At 36.5% G+C, this 24,914-nt stretch overlaps 1 protein-coding gene across 3 annotated transcripts in view; it reads left to right on the forward strand.

Annotated features, from left to right (window-relative positions):
- SPATS2 (spermatogenesis associated serine rich 2) overlaps window positions 1-24,914 on the forward strand; it is a 120,228-nt gene that overhangs the window by 67,967 nt on the left and 27,347 nt on the right. For all 3 annotated transcript variants that reach the window (XM_059080608.2, XM_067009260.1, XM_059080609.2), the window contains exons 3-5: window positions 10,643-10,722; window positions 14,008-14,116; window positions 15,470-15,519. In XM_059080608.2, the coding sequence (XP_058936591.1) occupies window positions 10,643-10,722; window positions 14,008-14,116; window positions 15,470-15,519 (239 nt within the window). The remainder of the gene's footprint in view (window positions 1-10,642; window positions 10,723-14,007; window positions 14,117-15,469; window positions 15,520-24,914) is intronic.

The following is a 24,914-nucleotide window of genomic DNA, read 5'->3' on the forward strand; positions in this document are numbered from 1 at the left end:
TGTATTATGAGAAAAGTCATTGTTTTGTTGGAGACAGAAACATGCAGTTAGGATTGCCTTGTTCATTTCTGTACTTTGAAGCAAGGGGGATGAGATGGGGTGGAGAGGGAAGACAGTCACTGTTTTACAGTGCTAGAAGGAACATCCAAAGCAAAGTCTTTTATAATGACAAACAGAATATCTCTCAGATCTAAACTGAAATTAGTTCTACCACATACGAAATGAAATGCAGTTAAAAAAAAAAAAAAATCGCTCCTCCTTACTCTCCTTCAGATTCTCAGGAATTCTGCCAGCTAGTGTGCACTGATTTAGTATTTGAAGGTTTGTTTTACTTTTAAATATCACAGTTCATAAGTGTTTTAATTTTTTTGACTTATGAAATAGAGTTTCTTTCCTGGATTGGCTGGCAGAATTCTTGAGAATCTGAAGGACCATGAGGAATAGGAAATAATTAAAAAAAACAAAAATGAAAACCTATGCATTCAACTCACCCAGTGCACGAAATAAGCCCAGAACTATGACATATATTGTAAGGACATCCAAGAGTAATGATCCCATAAAATAGAAGATCCATTAAACAGAGAAATATTAGTAAACCTAAAAAGAGGGTTTGACTTGTAAGAGACTGAATATAGGCCCTTAGCAGTGGAAAGTATGTTTTTCTTCAGACTTAATGTTTTTCTTCAGACTCAGCTCACACAGAGGCATATTAGAAGACTTGATTTATTCGCAGACTGACTTTCTGCTTTTTAGATTATCTAGTTTCCTTGATTCTCCCCCCCGCCACCCCTGTTTTTACTGGCTGTTCATCTTTTAGCCACATCACAATTTATTTCTTCCTTTCACAAAAGGCTGGGAGAGATTTAACAAGTAGAAAGGTAAAACTCAGTCAGTCCTTCTCACTGCTTGGAAATAAAGAAGGACTTAACTAGATATTTTACTTTTTATTCTATTTTAGTGCCACATTCCTTTAAAAAAGCCTGAAAGTTGGCTGTAAACAGAAATCAAAATAATCATCATGTGGCTTCATAATTTTCTAAGTAACTATTTGAATTCATGTAATCCCTGGAACTACATACAAAGTTTTGCGTATAAAACATTAACTCAGAGATAATCTAGAATCAGCAAATAACATGTACTGATCTTAGTAATTAAAGATTTGAGTTCTTTACTTTTAAAAAAAAATCACAGTTTTTAAGTGCTTTAAATTTTTTTGACTTATGAAATTGAGTTTTTTTTTTGAAATGGCTGGCAGAATTCTGAGAATTTGAAGGACAGTATGGAGGAGGAAATAATTTTTTTTAATTATGCATTTTATTTCACATGTGGGAGAACTAATTTCAGACTAATGAGAGATGGCATTGAGACAGAAGAAGTTTGGCATTAAAATCAATATCATTGTCTCCTGGCTATTCTCTAGAATACATTACTAAGAAAGTTTTGAAAGGTGGACTGAATTTCCTATCTACCATTCAACCATCGAACCTTTTAAATAATGAGACACTCAAGAACTTTTGGAACTTAAAAAATAGAAGCTTATTCTGTTGCATCTGCTTGAAACCTGGGAAAATCTATTGGTGAGAGTAAAGTAGGATTTAATTGCTTGCATAATAAAAACCGTGCCTTCCCATCAAGCTCTACCATGAAAAATCAGAACTTATTCTAGATGTTAGGAAATTTCCCAGTGTAAGATCTTTGTCTATAAAAAGGGGCACAACATACTTCAGAATGTAGCTGAAGAAGCACTCAAAGAAGCAAAGTGAAGAAAAAATTTAATCAGCTCCTAAGACTAGATGACAAGGGAATTCCCTGGTGGTCCAGTGGTTAGGACTCTGCGCTTTCACTGTCGAGGGCAGAGATTCAGTCCCTGATTAGGGAACTAAGATCCCACAAGCTGCACAGTGCGACCAGAAAAAGAAAAAAGACTAGATGACAAGTGAAAGCAGAAGTAACAGGAAGATAAAAGCCTGCTTTCTTTCATTGAAGACCCATGTAGCAGATTGACTGGTAGTTGAAGTGTGGATTTTTCTGGACATTGAAGCCACATTAGTCATCTGAAACGGCTAGGAAGACCAGTCGATGAGACGCCTTACAACCTACTAAGAGGATTGGCAACTAGGATGGAGGTTTCTTAAATAACTTTTAAACAACTAAACATATAAAAGTGCTAGCATTTCAGAAAGCTACAATAGTATACTATAGTAGAATTACTTAAAGCAAACTAGAAATCTTACAAAATGGCATTTTGACATAGTTGCCTTTCTAAATTTCTCATCTCTGATTTGCTCCCTTTTAAGCCTGATTCCCCTTTATTTACACATATCCCCCCCTTTTAAAATAAGTATCTTATTTCGTACCAAAACAGTCATAATTCTTCTAAGCTTAGAAGGTAAATTGACAGAAGAGAGAATTACCACCTAGGAAACTGAAGTTGGTGGCATCTTCAGTTTTGAGTTGTGAATACACTCTAGGCTTTAGCTAGTAGTGCCTGTGACAATAACTTTCTTTTCCTTGCACTCACATTTGTGCAACATAACCCCTGTCCCTATGTTTGCCATTAGTGCACATGAAGAAACTGAACTCCACTTGTAATTTTAAGGGTGATTTATATGTGGATTATTCTCAAAATTGGCATGAGAAAAAGCAATTGCAAGAGACGAGTTGTTTTCTTTTAGGTGGTTGAGTGCTGGCTGTGTTCAGTCTAAAGGAGAACTTCAGATTGTTTAATTGTTCATGAGATACCACTTCTGGCACTTAGCCTCTGCTTTTGAGTTTGCTTTTTAATTTTTAAAAGGAAATTGATACAGTTTGAGAAAATATGACAAGTGATCATCACACTTGTTAGGTTATCTGTATGTCTAGGGTTCTTCACCTCTGGGCTTACCTGCATTTAATTGGCTCTTAACTGTATGGCCTGTCCTTGGCCATGGTAAAATGTGAATAATTTTGTTATCCTACTTGTTTCATGTATGTATGAGGAACATCAGTGAGTAATAACAAAAATCTGAGATCCTTAGAAGAAAGGTGATATACCACCTTTTTGTTAAAATAATGGCAACTTGAGAACTAGTATATTTGATTAGTTATGGCACTTTGTGTATAGCATAAAACTTGGACTCTGTCCTTGATTCTGCAGTAGGTTCCTTACTGTATGAGTTTGGGTACAGAATAGTACCATTACTGACTTTTCTCATCATTGTAAAGTGAAGAGAAGGTATTCTGGAAGGGATTATATTTCCACCTTTCTCCTTACTTGTCAGATTGGATAATATAATAATTTGCCATCATGTCAATGAAAAAAATACATAAACAATCTAAAACCATAAGTTTTTAGTTGTTGAATTCAAAGACACAAATGCATTAGCCCCTGTAAGAATCCTTAGACTTACTCCATGTCTGGGTTGAGCCCTCTCTATGCTTCTCTCGAGTGTAAGCAGCCTGGAATTTTGGGGGACAGACTTTACCATGAAGGAAACCATCTTCTCATTGATAATCAGATTGAATTCACTTTAGTACTTTCAAAGAGCCTTACTGTGCCTTAATAATATTAGCTCTGCTAAATCTTTTTAGGTAGGACTCTAAATAGTAAAGCTGTCAACAGTCTCCACCTTGGGTTTCCCTGGTGGCTCAGTGGTTAAGAATCTGCCTACCAATGCAGGGGACAGGGGTTCGAGCCCTGGTCTGGGAAGATCCTACGTGCCGTGGAGCAACTAAGCCCGTGGGTTACAACTACTGAGTCTGCGCTCTAGAACCCACGAGCCAAAACTACTGAGCCCACGTGCCACAACTACTGAAGCCCATGTGCCTACAGCCTGTGCTCCGCAACAAGAGAAGCTACCGCAATGAGAAGCCCATGAACCACAACAAAGAGTAGCCCGCTCATCACAACTAGAGAAAGCCCACACGCAGCAACGAAGACACACCGCAGCCAAAAAAAAAAACCCTCTACCTCAAAATAGTGTTATGGTGGGCATCTAGTATATGTATTTAGTACTGTGCAATTTAATAAGCTATGCATAGTTACTATCATTATTAGAGAGGTTGTTTATTTTTACTGGTCTCTTGCACTAGACTGTAAAACTCAGAGCAGGAACCATAGACGTCTTGTTTGCCAATGTATCCTCAATGCCTAGCTTGGCTCATGGTAGGTGCTTACCAAATATTTTTTTCAGAGATTAATTTGGAATCTCAGTAAGGGACCTTTACATTTAAAAATTTACATTAGAAAACAATGCTATTTTCTTTTCTTAACATTCTTTATAAATAGAACTTAAATTTTTAAAAATTGTGATAAAATTTACATGACATAAAATTTACTATTTCAACCATGTTTAAGTGTGCAGTTCAGTGGCGTATTTTCACACTGCCATGCAACCATCACCACTGTCCATCTCCACACTTTTCCAACTTGCAAAACTGAAACTCTATTATCTATTCAACAAGATCTTGCTTTCCCCCTTCCTCCTCAGCCCATAGCAACCACCATTCTACTTTCCCTTCTTTTAATTTGACTCTCTAGTCACCTCATATAAGTGGAATCATGCAGTTTTTGTCCTTTTGTAACTGGCTTAATTCACTTAGCATATCTTCAAGCTTCATCCATGTTGTAGCATGTGTCAGAATTTCGTTCCTCTTTAATGCTGAATAATATTCCATTGTGCATATATATATATATATATATATATATACACTCCACATTTTCTTTATCCATTCATCTGATGATGGACATTTTGTTTCTTCTACCTTTTGGCTATTGTGAATAATGCTGGTATGAACATGGGTATACAAATATTGGGTTGGCCAAAAAGTTTGTTCAGTTTTAAGTAAAACTAAAAGACACATTTTTCATTTTCACCAAGAATTTTATTGAACAATGTATTCACTAACCGAATGAACTTTTTGGCCAGCCCAATATTTGTTCAAGTTGCTGCTTTCAGTTTTTTGTGAGTATACCCAGACGTGGAATTGCTGTATCATGTGATAATTCTGTCTTTAATTATTGCATTTAAGGAGCCACCATGTAGCAGCTATACCATTTTACATTCCCACCAGCAAGATATGACGGTTCCGGTTTCTCCACATCCTCACCAATACTGTTTTCTCTCTTCCTTTCTTCCTTTCCTTCCTTCCTGCCTGCCTGCCTTTCTTCCTTCCATCCTGAGAGTTGTGAATATAATCAGACCTTTTAACCAAATTAATTATGAAACATTGAATACAATATGGTCTTCAGGTTAAATTATAAATTAAAAACAGAATTAGACTATGTTTCAAAGTTTGTTGAGATATGTATTCAATTACAAAGAAGACATACAGATAGATGGCCAACAGGTACATGAAAAGGTGCTTAACATCACTAATCAGGAAAATGCAATCAAAACCATAATGCGATATCACCTCACACCTGTTAGAATGGTTATTATCAAGAAGACAAGAAATAACAAGTGTTGGCCAGGATGTGGAAAAAAGGGAACTCTGTGCACTGTTGGTGGGAATGTAAATTGGTGCAGCCACTATGGAAAGCAATATGGAGGTTCCTCAAAATATTAAATATAGAACTACCATATGATCCAGCAATTCCACTTCTGGATATTTATCCAAAGAAAGCAAAAACATTAACTCGAAAAGACACATGTACCCCCATGTTCATTGTGGCATGATTTACAGTAGTCAAGATATGGAAACAACCTAAGTGTCTACTGATGGATGAATGGATAAAGAAAAGGTGGTGTATATGTACAATGGAATATTATTCAGCCATAAAAAAGAAAATCTTGCCATTTGTGACAACATGGTTGGACCTTGAGGACATTATGCTAAGTGAAATAAGTCAGTGAAAGACAAACCGTATGATCTCACATACATGTGGGATCTAAAATTTGAAAATAAAAGAGCTCATAGATATAGAGAACAGATTGGTGGTTACCAAAGATGGGGTGTGGGGGGAGGACCAAATAGGTAAAGGGGGTCAAAAGGTACAAACTTCCAGTTATAAAATAAATAAGTCCTGGGAAAGTAATGTACAGCATGGTGACTATAGTTAATAATACCGTATTGCTTGTTTGAAAGTTGCCGAGAGAGTGTATCTTAAAAGTTCTTATCACAAGAAAAAAATTCTAGCTATGTATGGTGATGGATGTTAACTAGACTTATTGTGGCGATCATTTCACAATATATACAAATATCAAATCATTATGCTATATACCTGAAACTACGTAATATAATGTTACATATATGTGTCAATTATACCTCAATTTAAAAAAAACTTGCTCAAGTCTGGTTTGATATATGTGTTAGTCAGATATTTCTATGTTGTCCTCATTGAAATAACTTTTGCCTGATTTTTGAAGCCAGTGAAAACAATAACAAAGCCTGCAATATTTACAAATATGTCAGTGATCCTGTAAATAGCATACTTTTTCCAAAATGTTCCTAAATGTGTGCTATTTGAAATAATTCCAAGAAACCTGTGAGATGGTTCCTGATAGAATGAAATAAATGATAATAAGAAAGCTCAGTGTCAAGGGTTCCTCATATCCTTTATGAATCTTGCCTGAGTATAGTATTTAACTTCATTCTTTTTTCTTTAAAAATTTATTTCCAATAGAGTATACATGAGTATACTTCTATCATAGAGTAGTTATAAAAGGATGAGATCCTGCCTTATCTCCTACCAATGGAATTAAGTAAATCTTAGGCTTTCTTTGCACGAAAAAATAAGAGAATTGTTAAATCACTAAATGTTGTTGGTGGGAATTAAAAATGTCTTTCCCTATCATGTTGAGAGGCACTTAAGCTCCAGTTCATTGAAGCAGGGCTTTGAATCTACTTGAATTGTTGGTTTAAGGTAAAAGAGTCAATATTAGCTGGAGAATAGACAAGTTAAGATGTTAAATTATTGCTGCCCTTTTTGGCAAACTCATGATTTAGAATATAAATACAAAACGGGCATTTGTGCCCTGGGAGGCTGACTTATCCAGACTACAGGTCAGACTACAGGTTTCTTGCGCTTGGGCTTCTGGTTGAGTTTGGCTATTGGGCAGCATAGACAGGAGACCAGAGGCAAGGAGGAGAGTGAGGTAGGAGCATCTGTTCCCCCAGTCTTTCCCTGAGGGGACACTGTGAGCTTACTATGTTCTTTGACTAAAGGACTGTTATCCTACGGCTGTCTCCACACCAGATGAAACAAAGATGAAAGAGCCTGCTCTCTCTGGGTTCCAGTAATTGCTCCCTCCTTACCTTCGCTAAAACCTCCAGTAGCAATATACATTGCTATTATTAGCCACGGAGTACTGTGCTCTATCTTGTGGTTTCCCTACTCCCTACCAGCACCTTCGAAAATAGTCCCTTCATTAAACTCTCCTCAGATTTCCCAGTCTAAGTGTGCTGTTTGTTTCCTGCTGGGATCCTGACTGAAATAGCTGCTCTATGTATTTTTTTTTAAACATCTTTAATTGGAGTATAATTGCTTTACAATGGTGTGTTAGTTTCTGCTTTATAACAAAGTGAATCAGTTATACATATACATATATCCCCATATCTCCTCCCTCTTGCGTCTCCCTCCCACCCTCCCTATCCCACCCCTCTAGGTGGTCACAAAGCACCGAGCTGATCTCCCTGTGCTATGGGGCTGCTTCCCACTAGCTATCTGTTTTACGTTTGGTAGTGTATATATGTCCATGCCACTCTCACTTCGTCCCAGCTTACCCTTCCCCCTCCCCATGTCCTCAAGTCCATTCTCTACGTCTGCGTCTTTAATCCTGTCCTGCCCCTAGGTTCTTATGCTTTATGTATTTTTAATCATTATCCCAACTGGTATGCCAAATAAACCCTAATAATACTTATGCTAATTTGAGGGGGCAGTAACTGAAGGTGTTTGCAGAACTACCCTTTGTTTTCCTTGCACTTGGTTTCATCTAGCATGTTGGTAAAGGAAAAAAAATTAAAAGTTTTAGATGATGTAGAAGTTAGAAATACCAATAGTTCATTTAAATATAGATTCCAAAATGCTGTTTTACCTTAAGTATGCCCTCTTTTCCCTAAAAGAGATTGGTGGTTTGATTCCTTAATAAGATTACTGATGTCCTTTTTATCATCTCAGTGCTCATTAATGTGTCTTTGGGAGAGAGTACAGTTGACCCTTGAACAACATGGGGGTTAGGGGTGCTGACCCATGAGTGCAGTGGAAAATCCTTACAATTGGGCCTCAGTGTCCACAGTTCTGCATCTATGGATCCAACCAACCGCAGAATGTGTAGTACTGTAGTATTTACTGTTGAAAAAAATCTGCGTATAAGTAGCCCCAGGCGGTTCAAACCCATGTTGTTCAAGGGTCATCTGTACTTACAACTGTTGGGTTATATCATCTGGATAACCTAAAGCAATTCTGAGAAGGTTGCTGGGTAGTATTTTGGCTATATAATATTTTTATCTGTACTGTGTCTCTTTGCAATTAATGAAGATAATTGGGAGTTAACCATATTATGTCGTCATCTGGAAAACTCAGGCTTTAAATACTGAGTTTGTGTAAATGTGACTTGATTTTTCATTCGGGGAACAATCATGATACTGCCAATATTGCAGAGGTTAAATCTAAATTAATTCACAGTTCAATGGTAATTGGCAAACATAGTTTCTCTTTGAATGACATAGGCTCTATTCATATCCTCTTTTCCACTTTTAGTACCAAAATATTATTATCATTCTAACTTATAAATTATCAGTCTTTCACAGCAACTAGGAGGTATTTTAAAACACTGGATAACAATTGAGCTGTAAAAGAGGCTTTAATTAACTGGGACAAAGTGAGAGAGTGGCATGTACATATATACACTACCAAATGTAAAACCGATAGCTAGTGGGAAGCAGCCCCATAGCACAGAGCAATGTCAGCTTGGTGCTTTGTGACCACCTAGAGGGGTGGGATAGGGAGGGTGGGAGGGAGGGAGATGCAAGAGGGAAGAGATATGAGGATATATGTGTATGTATAACTGATTCACTTTGTTATAAAGCAGAAACTAACACACCATTGAAAAGCAATTATACTCCAATAAAGATGTTAAAAAAATTTTTTAATTAAAAAAAATCTGAAATAATAGTAAAAGAATTTAGAAAGTGCACTAGAATATTCCTGTATTTTTTATACCCCCATCTTATTTCGTTCAGACTGCTGTAACAAAATACCACAGACTGGGTAGCTTATAAACAACAGAAATTTACTTCTCAAAGTTCTAGAGGCTGGAAATCTGAGTTCAGAGTGCCACCATGGTCTGGTGAGGGCCTTCTTCTGGGTTTCAGACTTCTCATTGTGTCCTCACATGGTGGCAGGGGTTAGAGAGCTCTGTAGAATCTTTTTTATAAGAGCACTTATTCTGGGACTTCCCTGGTGGTCCAGTGGTTAAGAATCCACTTTCCAATGCAGTGGACGCGGGTTCAAATCCTGGTCGGAGAACTAAGATCCCACATGCCGTGGGGCAGCTAAGCCCACGTGCCACAACTACTGAGCCCTCACACTCTGGAGCCCGCACTCCGCAAGGAAGAGCCCACCACAGCCACATAAGTAAATAAAATTTTTTTTAAAAAAGAGCACTAATCCCATTCATGAGGACTCCACTCTCCAAAGGCCTCACCTACTAATACCGTCACTGTAGGATTTCATATATGAATTTGGAGGGGAGAACATAAACATTCAGACCACAGCAACCCCTTTTCTCGAAATTTCCCCTTTGACTTGCTTTGTTGAAATTCTAACCCCCAAGCTACTCCCAAGTATGATGCATGGATCTGCAGTGTTGATACCGCTTGGGAGTAAAAACCTCAGGCCACACGCCAGACTCCTGAATCAGAACCTGCATTTTAACTGGAGATTTCCCCAGATGTTAAGTATACACATCAGAATTTGAGAAGCATTCTAACCATATCCTAGGATCGCATCTCATTAGATTAAAACAAAGTTGTTAAGTGTTAAAGCTGAGGTAATTTGTTGATCATACAGTCACGGGTAAAGAAACTGATTAAATTCATAGATAGTCTTTTCTTTACAAGTGCAGGGAAGCCAAACTCTTTTCTGTAATTACTTACATTGAACTAAGTTTTCCCATTTGTGCTGGTAATGTAAACTCAGGTACATTGCTTTATCAAGTATTATATTGGGAACACAAACAAATGTATTCATGGAGTTCATAGTCTAAGAACATGGTGTGTGTGTGTTGCAGTCTGGAAGATGAAAAGTACTTTTATGTGTTGTTATTATTAATGCCACAGAAGCTCTCATTCTCACATTTTCATATTTGTTAGTATTAAATTTTACCTTGAGGAGCTATTTACTTACAGCATTTTTAGAGAGTCTTTTAAATTAGGATAGTTAACAAAGATACCAAGGATTACTGGACAGTCTAATATAGGTGATGTACTTAGTGTTTTTCTGAAGCTGTGACAGTTTCTATTAAAATCAAATTAATTTTGTAATTTTAATGCAAATGTAGTTATCAGTTATATAACAGAATTTGCAAAATAACAACTAACTTCTTGTTAGCTGTTTATCGGAGAAGAGCAGCTAGTATTACTGGCCCTTCCATTTTACGGGATGGATTATATGTTAGCTTCGGACCATGTTGAATATATTTTTTCCTTCTCATTGTTTCAGATTCATCAGGATTCATTTTTGATTTGCAGTCCAATACTGTACTGGCCCAGGGAGGAGTTTTTGAGAACATGAAAGAGAAGGTATGACTAGTTACTGTGGATAAGAAACTTGAATGTTTTGTTAAAATTTAGGTACTAATAAAATCAATGGCTATACAAACTCATTAAGAAAGTGAAATTTTAAGACAAAACTGTATGAATGCCACTGTATTTCAGAGAGTAACCACCATGAAGGTTTTGAGGAATCAGAGCCTATATGTGCAATTTGCTTTGCATGTATACATATACATATATTTATTCTAAATTCTCTTGAAGACATCTTAATATTAATTAATATTATAACAATATTTATATGGCTAAGTGTGTGTCTCATTTAGCAACATTCTTTAAAGAACAATCTGAGTAGGATCTTCCCTTTTTTTTTTAAGACAACCCAATTTTTATTTTGTGATTTTTATTTATTTATTTGGCCATGCCGGGTCTTAGTTGCAGCATGTGGGATCTTCGTTGCAGCATGCATGTGGGATCTAGTTCCCTGCCCAGGGTTCGAACCCGGGCCCCCTGCATTGGGAGCGTGGTGTCTTAACCACTGGACCACCAGAGAAGTCCCAGGATCTACCCTTTCATTTGAAGAGGATTTTTAAGTCTAGGAGATTTTAGAGCAAGAAGAGAAATAAATTTTCTAAGTAATATACCTTTGGAAGAAAAGGTTGTTTTTAGTAATATAACCCTTAATGAGCTATACTGAGAAAAACATTTTTAAAAAGCTTTATGTGTGTTCTCTGTCTTATTTTAAAAGTATATTGTTGATTATGGAGTCTTAGATATATATCGGTTCAGTAATATAAACACTTTCACATTTTAAGTTATCAGAATTTTACCTTTATCACTGAATCTGTTATTTTTGCCTGAAGCCCATTTTCTAGTGATGAGTGCTAAGTTTTTTGCTCATTTCAAAAATGTATATTACAAATTTGCCCTCTTTGTATTATAGATTATATACATTCCCATTTGTATGGTTTTAAACCTTTTCATTGTTCAATTAAGCCTGAAACAAAAAAAGTATAAAATGATATGAAAGCAAGTGTACTAAGAAGACTTAGGTTCTAATACAGATTCTGCTAATTACTTGAACAAGATACTTTACTTCTCTTCGTCTATAAAAGGACTTCCTTTTCAAGCAGTATGGCTAACTAGATACCCTGAAAACATTTCTAATATACAATGCTTACAAATACAGAATGAAAAATAACATATATCATTTTAAATGCATAGCTGGGGAATTCCCTGGAAGTCCAGTGGTTAGGACTCTGCGTTTTCATTGCAGAGAGCCTGGGTTTGATCCCTGGTCGGGGAACTAAGATCCTGCAAGCCACATGGCACACAAAACAAACAAACAAACAAAAAACCTTTTAATACTATATTTGAACTTTTATTATTATATATGAACTTATGTTGTAAGCAACAAAATTTCCTAGCTCTATCCACTGAAAGGACCTAGAAATAATGACTCCCTGGTAGCAATAAACACACCTAGCTTTTAGATCTTGGTTTCTAACTACCACTTTCTACCAAAAAGGATCAGGTCTTCTTGAAGAAATAACCAATTTCACATTGTGCACTAAGACAAGAAATGAAAATTATAAGGATTAGAAAGGAAGAAAAAAAACCTGCCATTACTTATAGACAATACTGCTGTCTACATAGAAAAACCAAGAAAGCAACAAATTATTAGGAATAATGAAGTCATCAAAATAGCTGGATATAAAATCGATATACAAAAATGAAAACAGAATATGCAGTTATTGTAAAGTATATATTTTTAATCTCAAAATATATAAAATACCTTAGGAATAACTGACAAAATTGGAATTCCCTGTTTTAAAGGGAAATTTGGCATTTCTAATGAAATTGTAGATGCCCTACTGTTCAGGAATTCTACCAGTGGTTATATACAATAGAGGCATCCTCTCACTGTTCACAGAAGACCCTTTTTTGTTTTTTTTAACAATTTGCTAAACATTGTCATAGGCACTGAGTATTCAGCAAGTAAGCATAAGCATAGGAATATTATAACATTTTTCATAGTAGCCAAACATTGGAAAGAACGTAAATGTCCATCAACAGGAGAATGAATAAATTGGCTATATTCATACAATGGAAATGCTATGTAGCAGTTAAAATAAATGAATAAGATGCATTTGTCAACATTAAAAATAAATCTTAAAAAAATTGTTACATGAAAAAGCAAATTGAATATTGACATGTATGATATGATGATATTTATGTAATGCAAAACAGTAATATGTATTACCTGTGGATACATACATACATCATAAAAGTACAAAAGCATGTATCAAAATAACACCAAATTCAAGGTAGAGATCTCTGTGCAGAGGAGGGAAATGGGATTTAGGAGAGACTTCATGGGCACTTCAGTTGCACATATTTTATTTTATTAAACTGGCTGTCATATAGTGAGTGTTCATTATGTTTTTTATGCCTGAGTTTATAATAATTTAAATTATCTTTAAGCATTATTATACAATTAAATGATATGAAGTAAATGTTTTGAAAAATGCTATACAAAAGTCTGTTGGGCTTCTCTGGTGGCGCAGTGGTTGAGAGTCCGCCTTCCGATGCAGGGGACGCGTGTTCGTGCCCCCGTCCGGGAAGATCCCACATGCCGCGGAGCGGCTGGGCCCGTGAGCCATGGCCGCTGAGCCTGCGCGTCCGGAGCCTGTGCTCCGCAACGGGAGGGGCCACGACAGTGAGAGGCCCGCGTACCGCCAAAAAAAAAAAAACTCTGTTGGTGGTTCGTTAAACTTCCCACCTTTCTCTGTAGTTTGCTAAAAATGAGGAAATGTTGATGCTAAATTAATACCTGATACCTAAATTAAACCACTCTTTCTTGAAATAAAATCTGGCACAAATCTTCTTTTTTAATTAATTAATTAGGTTGCACAGGGTCTTAGTTGCAGCATGCAATCTCCTTAGTTGTGACATGCGAACTCTTAGTTGCAGCAAGCATGTGGGATCTAGTTCCCTGACCAGGGATCGAACCTGGGCCCCCTGCATTGGGAGCATGGTGTCTTAAGCACTGTGCCACCAGGGAAATTCCCTGACACAGATCTGTTTCTAGAAATGTTCTGCTTTTCTAAGTTTTGAAATTAATTTTTATGTACTGTTATCACTCATCTGTTAAGCATTCCCGGTGAGTTGGTTGTATGTACTCACACTGACACTAAAGAGTGATATATCTTGTTAAAAATGAAATGGTATCCTTTCTGTTATTCTCTGTATTAGATCTCAGTTTCCAACTGACCTACGGATATTAGAATTAAATGAACTTGTCTTCTTTTCCAGATAAATGCAGTACGTGCAATAGTTCCCAATAAGAGTAACAATGAAATTATCCTGGTTTTGCAGCACTTTGATAATTGTGTGGACAAAACAGTACAAGCATTCATGGAAGGTAATCCTAGCTCAGTATTTTTATAAGTTTGTATTTGTTCAAATATAAGTTGCTTCAGCATTCTATAACATTCATTCGGCCATCTGATGTTTCATAGATGATATAGCAGACGCCATGATAACATAACATACCATGCCTTTTTTTTTTTTTTTTTGTGGTACGCGGGCCTCTCACCGCTGTGGCCTCTCCCGTTGCGGAGCACAGGCTCCGGACGCGCAGGCTCAGCGGCCACAGCTCACTGGCCCAGCCGCTCTTCTGCATGTGGGATCTTCCCGGACCGGGGTATGAACCCGTGTCCCCTGCATCGGCAGGCGGACTCCCAACCACTGCGCCACCAGGGAAGCCCACCATGCCAATTTTAAAGATAATCTCTTAAAGCTCCCTATTTCAGCCCTAGAAGTAATTTGTTCATAATCTATATAATACCTGGAATAAGAGACAAGCTGAGAAGACTCCATCATTTTATTCAGAACCTTCTCTAATGGTAGTTAAGAAGAAATTAGGTGGCCAGTGGTATAAGGGACTTGATTGGAGTTGGGTTTAATAAGAATTTAAGAAACAATGACAAAGTAGTGGTCCATCTGTAGCTCAGCCACAGATGGCAGATTCAGGGACTCAACATTCTTTTTCAGGCTCCAGTACCATTTAGTTTGGTTCTGGCAAGTGATTCAAATATATGGGGTTTGAGTGTCCTTACCTACCATACAAAAAATGGTAGGCTTAGCCAAGCCTTCTAATTTATAGAGTTGAGGAGTGTTTTACAAACTTCTTTCCATGTAACTTGTTTGGGAAAAACTGCCTAAAGCTATTGCACATTGAACAGTGACAGCGACATCAGAATAGGTCTCCCTGTTTCTATTTTTCTGAATTTACCAGTATAGAATAAACATGTCCAAATACTGTAAGGTTTTTCTTCATCTTCATCTGTTTTCTTTATACTGTTAGTATTGGGGTCTAAGGTAGTATACAGTTCTCTCTGAAACAGTGTAGCTAAGGTGGTTTGTAATCTTCTGGAGGAGAGAGGATACCATACTTGGGCTGAAACCAGTCATCTTTGTATTCGGTCAAAGATATATAAATAAAAGAATCTTTAAAATGGTCAGGCTACATTAGTCTCTTCTTGGAAGAACTTACTGAGGAAATTGAATGGAGAAGGGGGATCTAAATGGGCAGGTATTCTAAAAGGTAAGCATGATATGATTATCTCATTACATTAGCTTAGAGACTTGAACCTTAACTTTTCCTATTGGGAACTTTGGAGATTTTCCAGCAGTTACAAAATTCAGGGACACTAATTCCTGCTTGAGCATGCAAGTGGTAGAAGAAAAAATATGTAATTGGTTTCTCTTACAGGTAGTGCCGGTGAAGTACTCAAAGAATGGACAGTAACAGGCAAGAAAAAGGTAAAAATGAATTAAATTTAGAAGTGTGATATCAATATTTGTATTGTAGAAAGATTTACATATGCATCTTCAGTTTACCTGGTTAAGAAAAGTTTTCTTCTATGACATTGAAACACAGCTATGTACATAGAATACCACACAATCTCCTCCATGTGATTTTAGGCAGGAAGCAGAATGACTCTGCCATGGTGCAATTGCGGAGGGTATTAATATTATTAATATTAATATTAGGCAGGGATGAAACTAGAGAGCATATCAAGGAAAGCAGAGCTCCTCTAGAGAAAGTGATCTAGTCCAGCGGTTTTCAACATAATTCATATCATAGGTCAGTTAAAACAGTTCAGATTTTTAGGTCAGACCACTTGTGTTGTAATCTCTGATACTAATGAGCTTTGGCTTAAAGCCTAAAGAGGGGCTTTGCTGCTATTAGCTATGCAGAGGGGTCTGATAGTCCAATTCAGGGTTGTAGAAGGCACTTGGGCTGTGGAGTCAATCAAAACTGGATTTATATCCTTTTTCACTACTTACTGGCTTTATTTCCTGGGAATATTGTTTAACCTTAGTGTGCCTTAGTTTGCTTATCTCTAAAATAGGAAAATAGGGCTTCCCTGGTGGCGCAGTGGTTGAGAGTCCACCTGCCGATGCAGGGGACACGGGTTCGTGCCCCAGTCTGGGAAGATCCCACACGCCGCGGAGCGGCTGGGCCCGTGAGCCATGGCCGCTGAGCCTGCACGTCTGTAGCCTGTGCTCCGCAACGGGAGAGGCCCCAACAGTGAGAGGCCCGCATACTGAAAAAAATATATTAATAATAAAATAAAATAGGAAAATAATATTAACAAATGCAAGTACTTAATACAGTGTGTAATATATTAGTTCTCCTTATCCACTTAAAACCAAAATGCTTTCCCCAAAGGATACTAGCTGGCCTCAGAATGCTTCCCATAGCTCTTTATTCTAAATCTGGTTCCTTTAGGAAGTGCTTGAAGTGTGAATTTCAGTCAAGTATCTCTATGAAATCTCTTTAGGGTCTATATTAGGTTAGTGCTGGAGTTCTGGAATACTTTCTTGATGACTCCACATCACTTCATTAGGAGTTCTGTTAAGTATTGATTAAACGAGGCTTGACCCCAATGACCCTTGAGAATTTTTTCTAAGAAGAACTTAATACTACTACAGATTCCCCTGAAGCTCTCCATACCTGTAGCTTTGAATATTTGCTTAACTTCTTCCCATTGCTTTCACCTAACGTGAGTGTGTGTTCTGGAGAACAGCAGCTTATTAATTTATTGGCCCAGGATAACAGGTTATTAGTGATGTGAGATATGCATGAAGCTGGAAAAGTATGTGTTGGAGACATAAATTTCTTAAAATTTGGAGAAAGAAAAGTGGCTTCAGTTTGGCAGTCGCCAACACCCAAATCTAGTTCAGTTAACTACTGGGATTAGTTCAATAGGATGTGACCATGAACAGTTACTGGGACAAGTATTATACATAGGACAGTGATGTGAAAACTTAGCCAGTTCACATGGGAGAAAGTATTTAAGAGAAAGAGAGATGAGAGCTGTGGAGAGGAAAAAATTATATCTAGCGTTACAGTAGTATTCCTGTTAGGGCCATGAAAGGGGTTTAGGGTAAAATTAATTCAGTCATGTCAGTCTAACCTTAGAAATATAATTAAGTATTTCTAGTAGAGCTGTGGTTTGACAAAATAAAAGGTAAAGGATTTTTGTTTTACTTTTAATATTTGCATAGATAATATATTGATGTGGCTCAAAATTCAAAGCTATAAAAGTGAATATACTGAAACATCTTTATCCCTGGGGATAGTTCCCAGCCATTTGGTTCCACATACCAGAGGCAAACTGTATTATCAATTTCTTATGTATCTTATGGGATATTTTATATATAAGCAAATATGAATATATATTCTCCTCTTTGCTTGCTCCTTTTTCATGTAATATATCTTGGAGCTTATTCCATGTCAATATATAAAGAGCTTTTGTGGTTTTTTTATGAATGTATACTCATCCTACTGTTTAGTTGTACCATAACTTACTTAACTGTTCCTTTATTGATCAACATTTGGGTTGTTTGCAGTCCTTTGCTATTATTAACAATACTTCAGTGAATAACCTTGTACATATATCATTTTGCATGTGTTAGTATCACCTAGGATAAACTTCTAGAAGTGGAATTGCTGGGTCAAAGTGTATATGTATTTGTAATTTTGATAAGTATTACCAGATTGCTATAGAGAGAGTACCACTTTGCACTCCCACAAGTGATATATGAAAATGCCTGTTTCTTTATACCTTCAACCCTACAGTGTTATGAAATATTTTGAACTTTGCTAATCCAATAGCTGAAAAATGATATTATAGTACAGTTTTTTTCCAAATGTTTTTTTTACTGTGGTAAAATACACATAAAATTTACCATCTTAACCATTCCAGATCTCTCTCTCTCCTTTCTTTTTTGTTTTTGTTTTTGTTTTTGGCTTTTATTCTAAGTCAATATGTGGACTAATATGCCAACGAAGGGTTTATATTTTACTTCTTTTTTAATAAAATTGAGGTAACATACCAGATTGACATATACACACTACTATATATAAAATAGATAACTAATAAGAACCTACTGTATAGCACAGGGAACTCTACTCAATACTCTGTAATGACCTATATGGCAATAGAATCTAAAAAAGAGTGGATATATGTATATGTATAACTGATTAACTTTGCTGTACAGCAGAAACGAACACAGCTTTGTAAATCAACTATACTCCAATAAAAATTAATTTTAAACAAATTGAGGTATAATTGACACATAACATTATATTAGTTTGAGGTATACAATATAATGATTCACTATTTATATGTATTGTGAAATGATCACCACAATAAGTCTAGTTAACATTCAGCACCATAATGGTATCAAAAAAATTTTTTTTGTCATGATGAGAACTCTTAAGATCTACTCTTAACATCTTTCAAATATACATCTCCAGAACTCCTTTCATTTTATAAAACTGAAACTCTATACTTATTAAAAAGTAACTCTCATTCCCACCTCCCTTCTGCCCCTGGCAACCACCACTCTACTTTCTGTCTCTATAGTTTTGACTACTTTAGTTAACTCATGTAAGTGAAATCATACAGTAATTGTCTTTCTGTGACTAGCTTATTCAGTTAGCATAATGTTCTCAAGTTTCATCCATGTTGTAGCATATTAGAGAATTTCCTTCCTTTTAAAGGCTGAATAATATTCCATTGTATGTATGTGTCATATTTTGTTTATCCATTCATCCATCAATGGACACTTGGGTTGCTTCCATGTTTTAGCTGTTGTGAATAAATGGATGTACAAATATGTCTTCGAGACCCTGTTTTCAGGTCTTTTGGGTATATAGCCAAAAATGGAATTGTTGGATCATATGATAATTCTAATTTTTTGAGGAACCACAGCAGCTATACCATTTTATATACCTACCAACAGCACACAAGAGTCCCAGTTTATCAACAGCCTAACACTTGTTTTCTGTTTTTTTCTGATAATAGCCATTCTAATGAGTATGAGGTGATATCTCAGTGTAGTTTTGATTTTCATTTTCCTTATGATTAGTGACATTGAGCATTTTCATGAGTTTGACCATTTGTATATCTTCTTTGGAGAAATGTCAATTCAAGTCCTTTGCCTATTTTTTAATCAGGTGGTTTTTGTTGTGGTTGTTGTTGTTGAGTTTTAAGAGTTCTCTATATATTCTGGGTATTAATCCCTTAGATATATGATTTGCAAATATTTTCTCACATTCTGTATGTTGCCTTTTTTCTCATGAAGTTCAATTTGTCTGTTTTTTTCTTTTGTTAACTGTGCCATTGATGTCATATCCAAGGAATCATTGCCAAATCCAGTATTGTGAAGCTTTTGTCCTACATCATTTTCTTCTAACAGGTTTATTGTTGTAGGTCTTACATTTAAATGTTTGATCCATTTTGAGTTAATTTTTATATAATGTTTTAGGTAAAGATCCAACTGTATTCTTTTACACTTGGACATTCCAGTTTTCCCAGCATTATTTGTTGAAAAGACTGTCATTTTCCCATTGAGTGGTTTTGGCATGCTTGTCAAAAATCAGTTAGGCATATATGTGAGTTTAGTTCTGGGCTCTTTATTCTATTCCGTTGGTCTATATGTTTGTCCTTTTTTTTTTTTTTTTTTTAAGTTTTTTTGGCCATGCTGTGCTGCATGTGGCATCTTATTTCTCTGAACAGGGATCGAACTCTCTCCCCCTACAGTGAAAGGGCAGAGTTTTAACTACTGGACCTCCAGGGAAGTTCCTATATGTCTGTCTTTTTGCCAGTACTACACTGTTTTGATTATTGTAGCTTTGTAGTAAGTTTTGAAATCAAGTTGTGTAAGTCTTCCTGTTTTGTTCCTCTTTTTCTTTTCTTTCTTTCTTTTTTTTTTTTTTTTTTTTTTTTTGTGGTACACGGGCCACGCGGCCATGGCTCACGGACCCAGCCGCTCTGCGGCATGTGGGATCTTCCCGGACCGGGGCACGAACCCGTGTCCCCCGCATCGGCAGGCAGACTCTCAACCACTGCGCCACCAGGGAAGCCCCCTCTTTTTCTTTTCTTAAAAAATTTTTATTGGGCTTCCCTGGTGGCGCAGTGGTTGAGAGTCTGCCTGCCGATGCGGGGGACACGGGTTCGTGCCCCGGTCCGGGAAGATCCCACATGCCGCAGAGCGGCTGGGTCCGTGAGCCATGGCCGCTGAGCCTGCGCGTCTGGAGCCTGTGCTCCACAAGCCACAATAGTGAGAGGCCCGTGTACCGTGAAAAAAAAAAATTTATTGAAATGTAGTTGATTTATAGTGTTGTGTTAATTTCAGGCATATAGCAAAGTGATTCAGTTATACACACACACACATATACTTTTTTAGATTCTTTTCAATTGTAGGTTATTACAAGATATTGAGTATAGTTCCCTGTCCTTGTTGGTTATCTATTTTATATATAGTTGTGTGTATATTTTAAGCCCAAACTTCTGATTTATCCCTCCCTGCCCCCCACACCTTTCCCCTTTGATGACCATAAGTTTGTTTTCTATGTCTGTGAGTCTGTTTCTGTTTTGTAAATAAGTTCATTTGTATCATTTTTTTAGATTCCACATATAAGAGATATCATATATTTGTCCTTCTCTGTCTGACTTCACTTAGTATGATAATCTCTAGGTCCTCTTTTTCAAGATTGTTTCGGTCCCTTGAGATTCCATATGAATTTTAAGACAGGTTTTTCTATTTCTGCAAAAAATATCATTGGGATTTTGATATGGATTGCATTGAATTTGTAGATCACTTTGGGTAGTATTGACATTTTAATATTAAGTCTTCCAGTTCATGAACATGTAATGTGTTTCCATTTATTTATGTCTTCTTTAATTTCTGTCCACAGTGTTTTATAGTTTTCATTGTACAGGCTTTCACTTCCTTGGGTTAAGTTAATTCCTAAGTATTTCATTCATTTTGATGCTATTGTAAATTGATTTATTTTATATTTTACTTTTTAGATTGTTAGTTCATGTATCAAAGTACAACTGATTTTTTTTTATTCTTTGGTCCCGCCCCCACTTCTTATTTTTATTTAAAAATTTTTTAAATTTTTAAATATTTATTTATTCATTTGTTTATTAGCCTGCATTGGGTCTTAGTTGTGGCATGCAGGATCTTTGTTGCAGCACATGGAATCTTTCATGGTGGCATGCAGGCTCTTCATTGTGGTGTGCAGGCTTCTCTCTAGTTGTGGTGCGTGGGCTCCAGAGCACATGGGCTCAGTAGTCGCAGTGCGCTGGCTTAGTTGCCTCACAGCATGTAGGATCTTAGTTTCTTGACCAGGGGTTGAACCCGCATCCCCTGCATTGGAAGGTAGATTCTTAACCACTGGACCATGAGGGAAGTCCCCAGAAATACAACTGATTTTTGTGTGTTGACTTTGTATCCTGCTGCTTTGCTGAATTTATCTATTTGTTCTAACTGTGTGTGTGTGTCTGTGCGTGTGTAATCTTTAACGTTTTCTACATATAAGATCATATCATCTGCAAACATATTTTACTTTTTCCTTTCCCGCTTGGATGCCTTTTATTTCTTTTTCTTTCCTAATTGCCCTGGCTATAACTTTCAGTACTGTGTGGAATAGAAGTGGCAAAAGTGGGCATTCTTACCTTGTTCCTGATATTTGAGGAAAAGTTCTAGTCTTTGACCATTGTTCACTGTGGGTTTTCATATATGGCTTTTATTATGTTGAAGTAGTTTCCTTCTAATCCCCATTTTTTAGTGTTTTTATAATGAGAAGGTATTGAATTTTGTCACATTTTTCTGCATCAATTTAGATGATCATGTGGGGGGTTTTTGCCTTTATTCTGTTAATATGGTGTATTACATTGATCAATTTCCTTAAGTTGAACCAGTCTTGTGTTCAAGGAATAAATCCTACTTGGTCATGGTGTATAATCCTTTTAGTATGCTGCTGAATTTGGATTGGTACTGTTTTGTTGAGAATTTTTGCATCAATGTTCATAAGGGATATTGCTTTGTAGTGTCTTTGTCTGGCTAAGTATCAGGGTAATGCTGGCCTCATAGAAAGAGATAGATAATGTTCCCTTCTCTTCAGCCATTTTTTGTTTTGTTTTGTTTTTGTTTTTTAAAGTTTGACAAGAGTAAGTGTTTGGTAGAATTCACTAGTGAAGCCATTGGGTCCAGCGCTTTTCTTTGTCAGGAAATGTTTGATTACTGATTCAATCTCCTTACTAGTTAGATTTTCTATTTCTTCATGATTTAGTATTGGTAGGTTTTGTGTTTCTAGGAATTTAAACATTTCATCTAGGTTATACAATTTGTTGGTGTACAATTGTTCATAGTATTTTCTTATAATCCTTTTTATTTCTATAGAATTGGTAGTAATGTACCCACTTCCATTTCTTATTTTAATAATTTGAATCGTCCCTCTTTTTTTCATAGTCCATCTAGCTAAATGTTTGTCAATTTTGTTGATCTTTTCGAAGAACCAGCTTTTGCTTTTATTGATTTCCTCTACTTTTCTGTTCTCTATTTCATTTATCTCTGCTCTAATCTTTATTATTTTCTTTCTTCTGCTAGCTTTGGGTTTACTTTGTTCTTTTTATTTATTTTTTTCCTAGTTCCTTAAGTTATAAAGCTAGGTTGTTAATTTGAGATCTTAGTTTTTAATGTAAGCGTTTGTAAATTTCTTCCTTAGCACTGCTTGTAAGTTTTGATATATTGTATTTTCATTTTCATTTATCTCTAAGTATTTTCTAATTGCCCTTGTTATTTCTTCTTTGATCCAGTCATTGTTTTAAAATGTGTTGTTTAATTTTCACAATATCGTAGATTTTCAAGTTTTCCTTCTGTTATTGATTTCTAACTTTATCCCATTGTGGTCAGAGAAGACACTTTGTATGATACCTATCTTTTAAAATCTGTTGAGACTTCATTTGTGCCCCAGCATATCATCTATCCTGGAAAATGTCACATGTGCACTTGCAAAGAATATGTATTCTATTATTGTTAGGTAGAGTGCTCTGTATACATCTGTTAGATCTAGTGGGTCTGTTGAGTTCTTTAAATCCTTTATTTCTTTACTTATCTTCTGTCTAGTTATTCTGTCCATTACTGTGAATAGGGTATTGAAGTCTCCAAGTATTATTGTAGAACTGTCTATTTCTTCCTTCAATTCTGTCAGTTCTTGCTCCATATAAATAATTTTTTTAAAGATGATTTATTTATTTATTTACTTACTTACTTATTTTTGGCTGCATCAGATCTCAGTTGCGGCATGTGAGATCTTTGCTGAGGCATGCAGGATCTTTCATTGTGGCGCGCAGACTTCTCTCTAGTTGTGGCATGCGGGTTTTCTCTTCTCTAGTTGTGGCATGCAGGCTGGGTGGGTGGGCTCTGTAGTTGTGGCATGTGGGTTCCAGAGCGCATGGGTTCTGTAGTTTGCAGCATGCAGGCTCTCTAGTTGAGGCGCACAAGCTCAGTAGTTGTGGCTCGTGGGCTTAGTGGCCCCACGGCATGTGGGATCTTAGTTCTTGACCAGGAATTGAACCCACATCCCCTGCATTGCAAGGCAGATTCTTTACCACTGGACCACCAGGACAGTCCCTGCTCCATATATCTTGATGGTCTGGGTCTGTCAGGTGCATAAATGTTTCTAATTGTTAAATCTTCTTTCTGTATTGAACTTTTTATTAATGTGTAATGTCCTTCTTTGTCTCTTGTAAGCTTTTTTAATTTAAAGTCTGTTTTTGTCTGATATTAGTCCAGCCATCTTTGCCTCTCCCTCTTTTTTTTTTTTTTTTTTGTGGTACGTGGGCCTCTCACTGTTGTGGCCTCTCCCGTTGCGGAGCACAGGCTCCGGATGCGCAGGCTCAGCAGCCATGGCTCACGGGCCCAGCCGCTCCGCGGCTTGTGGGATCTTCCCGGACCGGGGCACGAACCTGTGTTCCCTGCATTGGCAGGCGGACTCTCAACCACTGCGCCACCAGGGAAGCCCCCTGCTCTCTTTTGGTTGCTATTTGCATGGAATATATTTTTCCATTCTTTCACTTTCAATCTATTTGTGATTTTGAATATAAAGTGAGTCTCTTGTAGACAGCATATAGTTAGATAGTGTGTATTTATCCATTCTGCCATTCTCAGTCTTTCGATTATAGAGTTTTCCATTTGCAGTTAAAGTAATGACTGATAAGGAGGGACTTCTTTCATTGTGCTATTTGTTTTCAATGATTTTAGATTTTTTGTCCCTCATTTTCTACATTACTGTATTTTTGTGTGTTTAATCAATTTTTTGTTGTGGAATGGTTAAATTCCTGTCTCATTTCCTTCTGTGTATAAGCTGTAGCTATTTTCTTTATGGTTACCATGGGGACTCCATTTAACATCCTAAAGTTATAACACTCTAATTGAATTTATACCAACTTAACTTCAATAACTTACAAAATTTTGCTCCTTTACAGCTCCATCCCCACCCTTTTTGGTTGTTGATGTCACAAAATTACATCTTTATACATTGTGTGCCCCAAAATATAAACTAATAATTCTTTTAAATGCATTAGTCTCTTAAATTATGTAGAGAACAAGATCTGGAGTTACAAACCAAAGTTGCAGTAATATTAGGTTTTAGACTGATAATTGGTTGTTTGTTTTTTTTTAATGTATTAGTCTTTTAAATCATGTAGAAAACAAAAAGTACAGTTACAAAACATTGTTACAATAATACTAGCTTTTGTAATTGCTCACGTATTTTACCTTTATCAAGTTCTTTATTTCTCCGTATGCCTTCAAATTACCATCTAGTGTTCTTTCATTTCATGTTACAG

Source organism: Kogia breviceps, chromosome 12, assembly GCF_026419965.1.
Source record: "Kogia breviceps isolate mKogBre1 chromosome 12, mKogBre1 haplotype 1, whole genome shotgun sequence".
In the NCBI taxonomy this organism is placed as follows: domain Eukaryota; kingdom Metazoa; phylum Chordata; class Mammalia; order Artiodactyla; family Physeteridae; genus Kogia; species Kogia breviceps.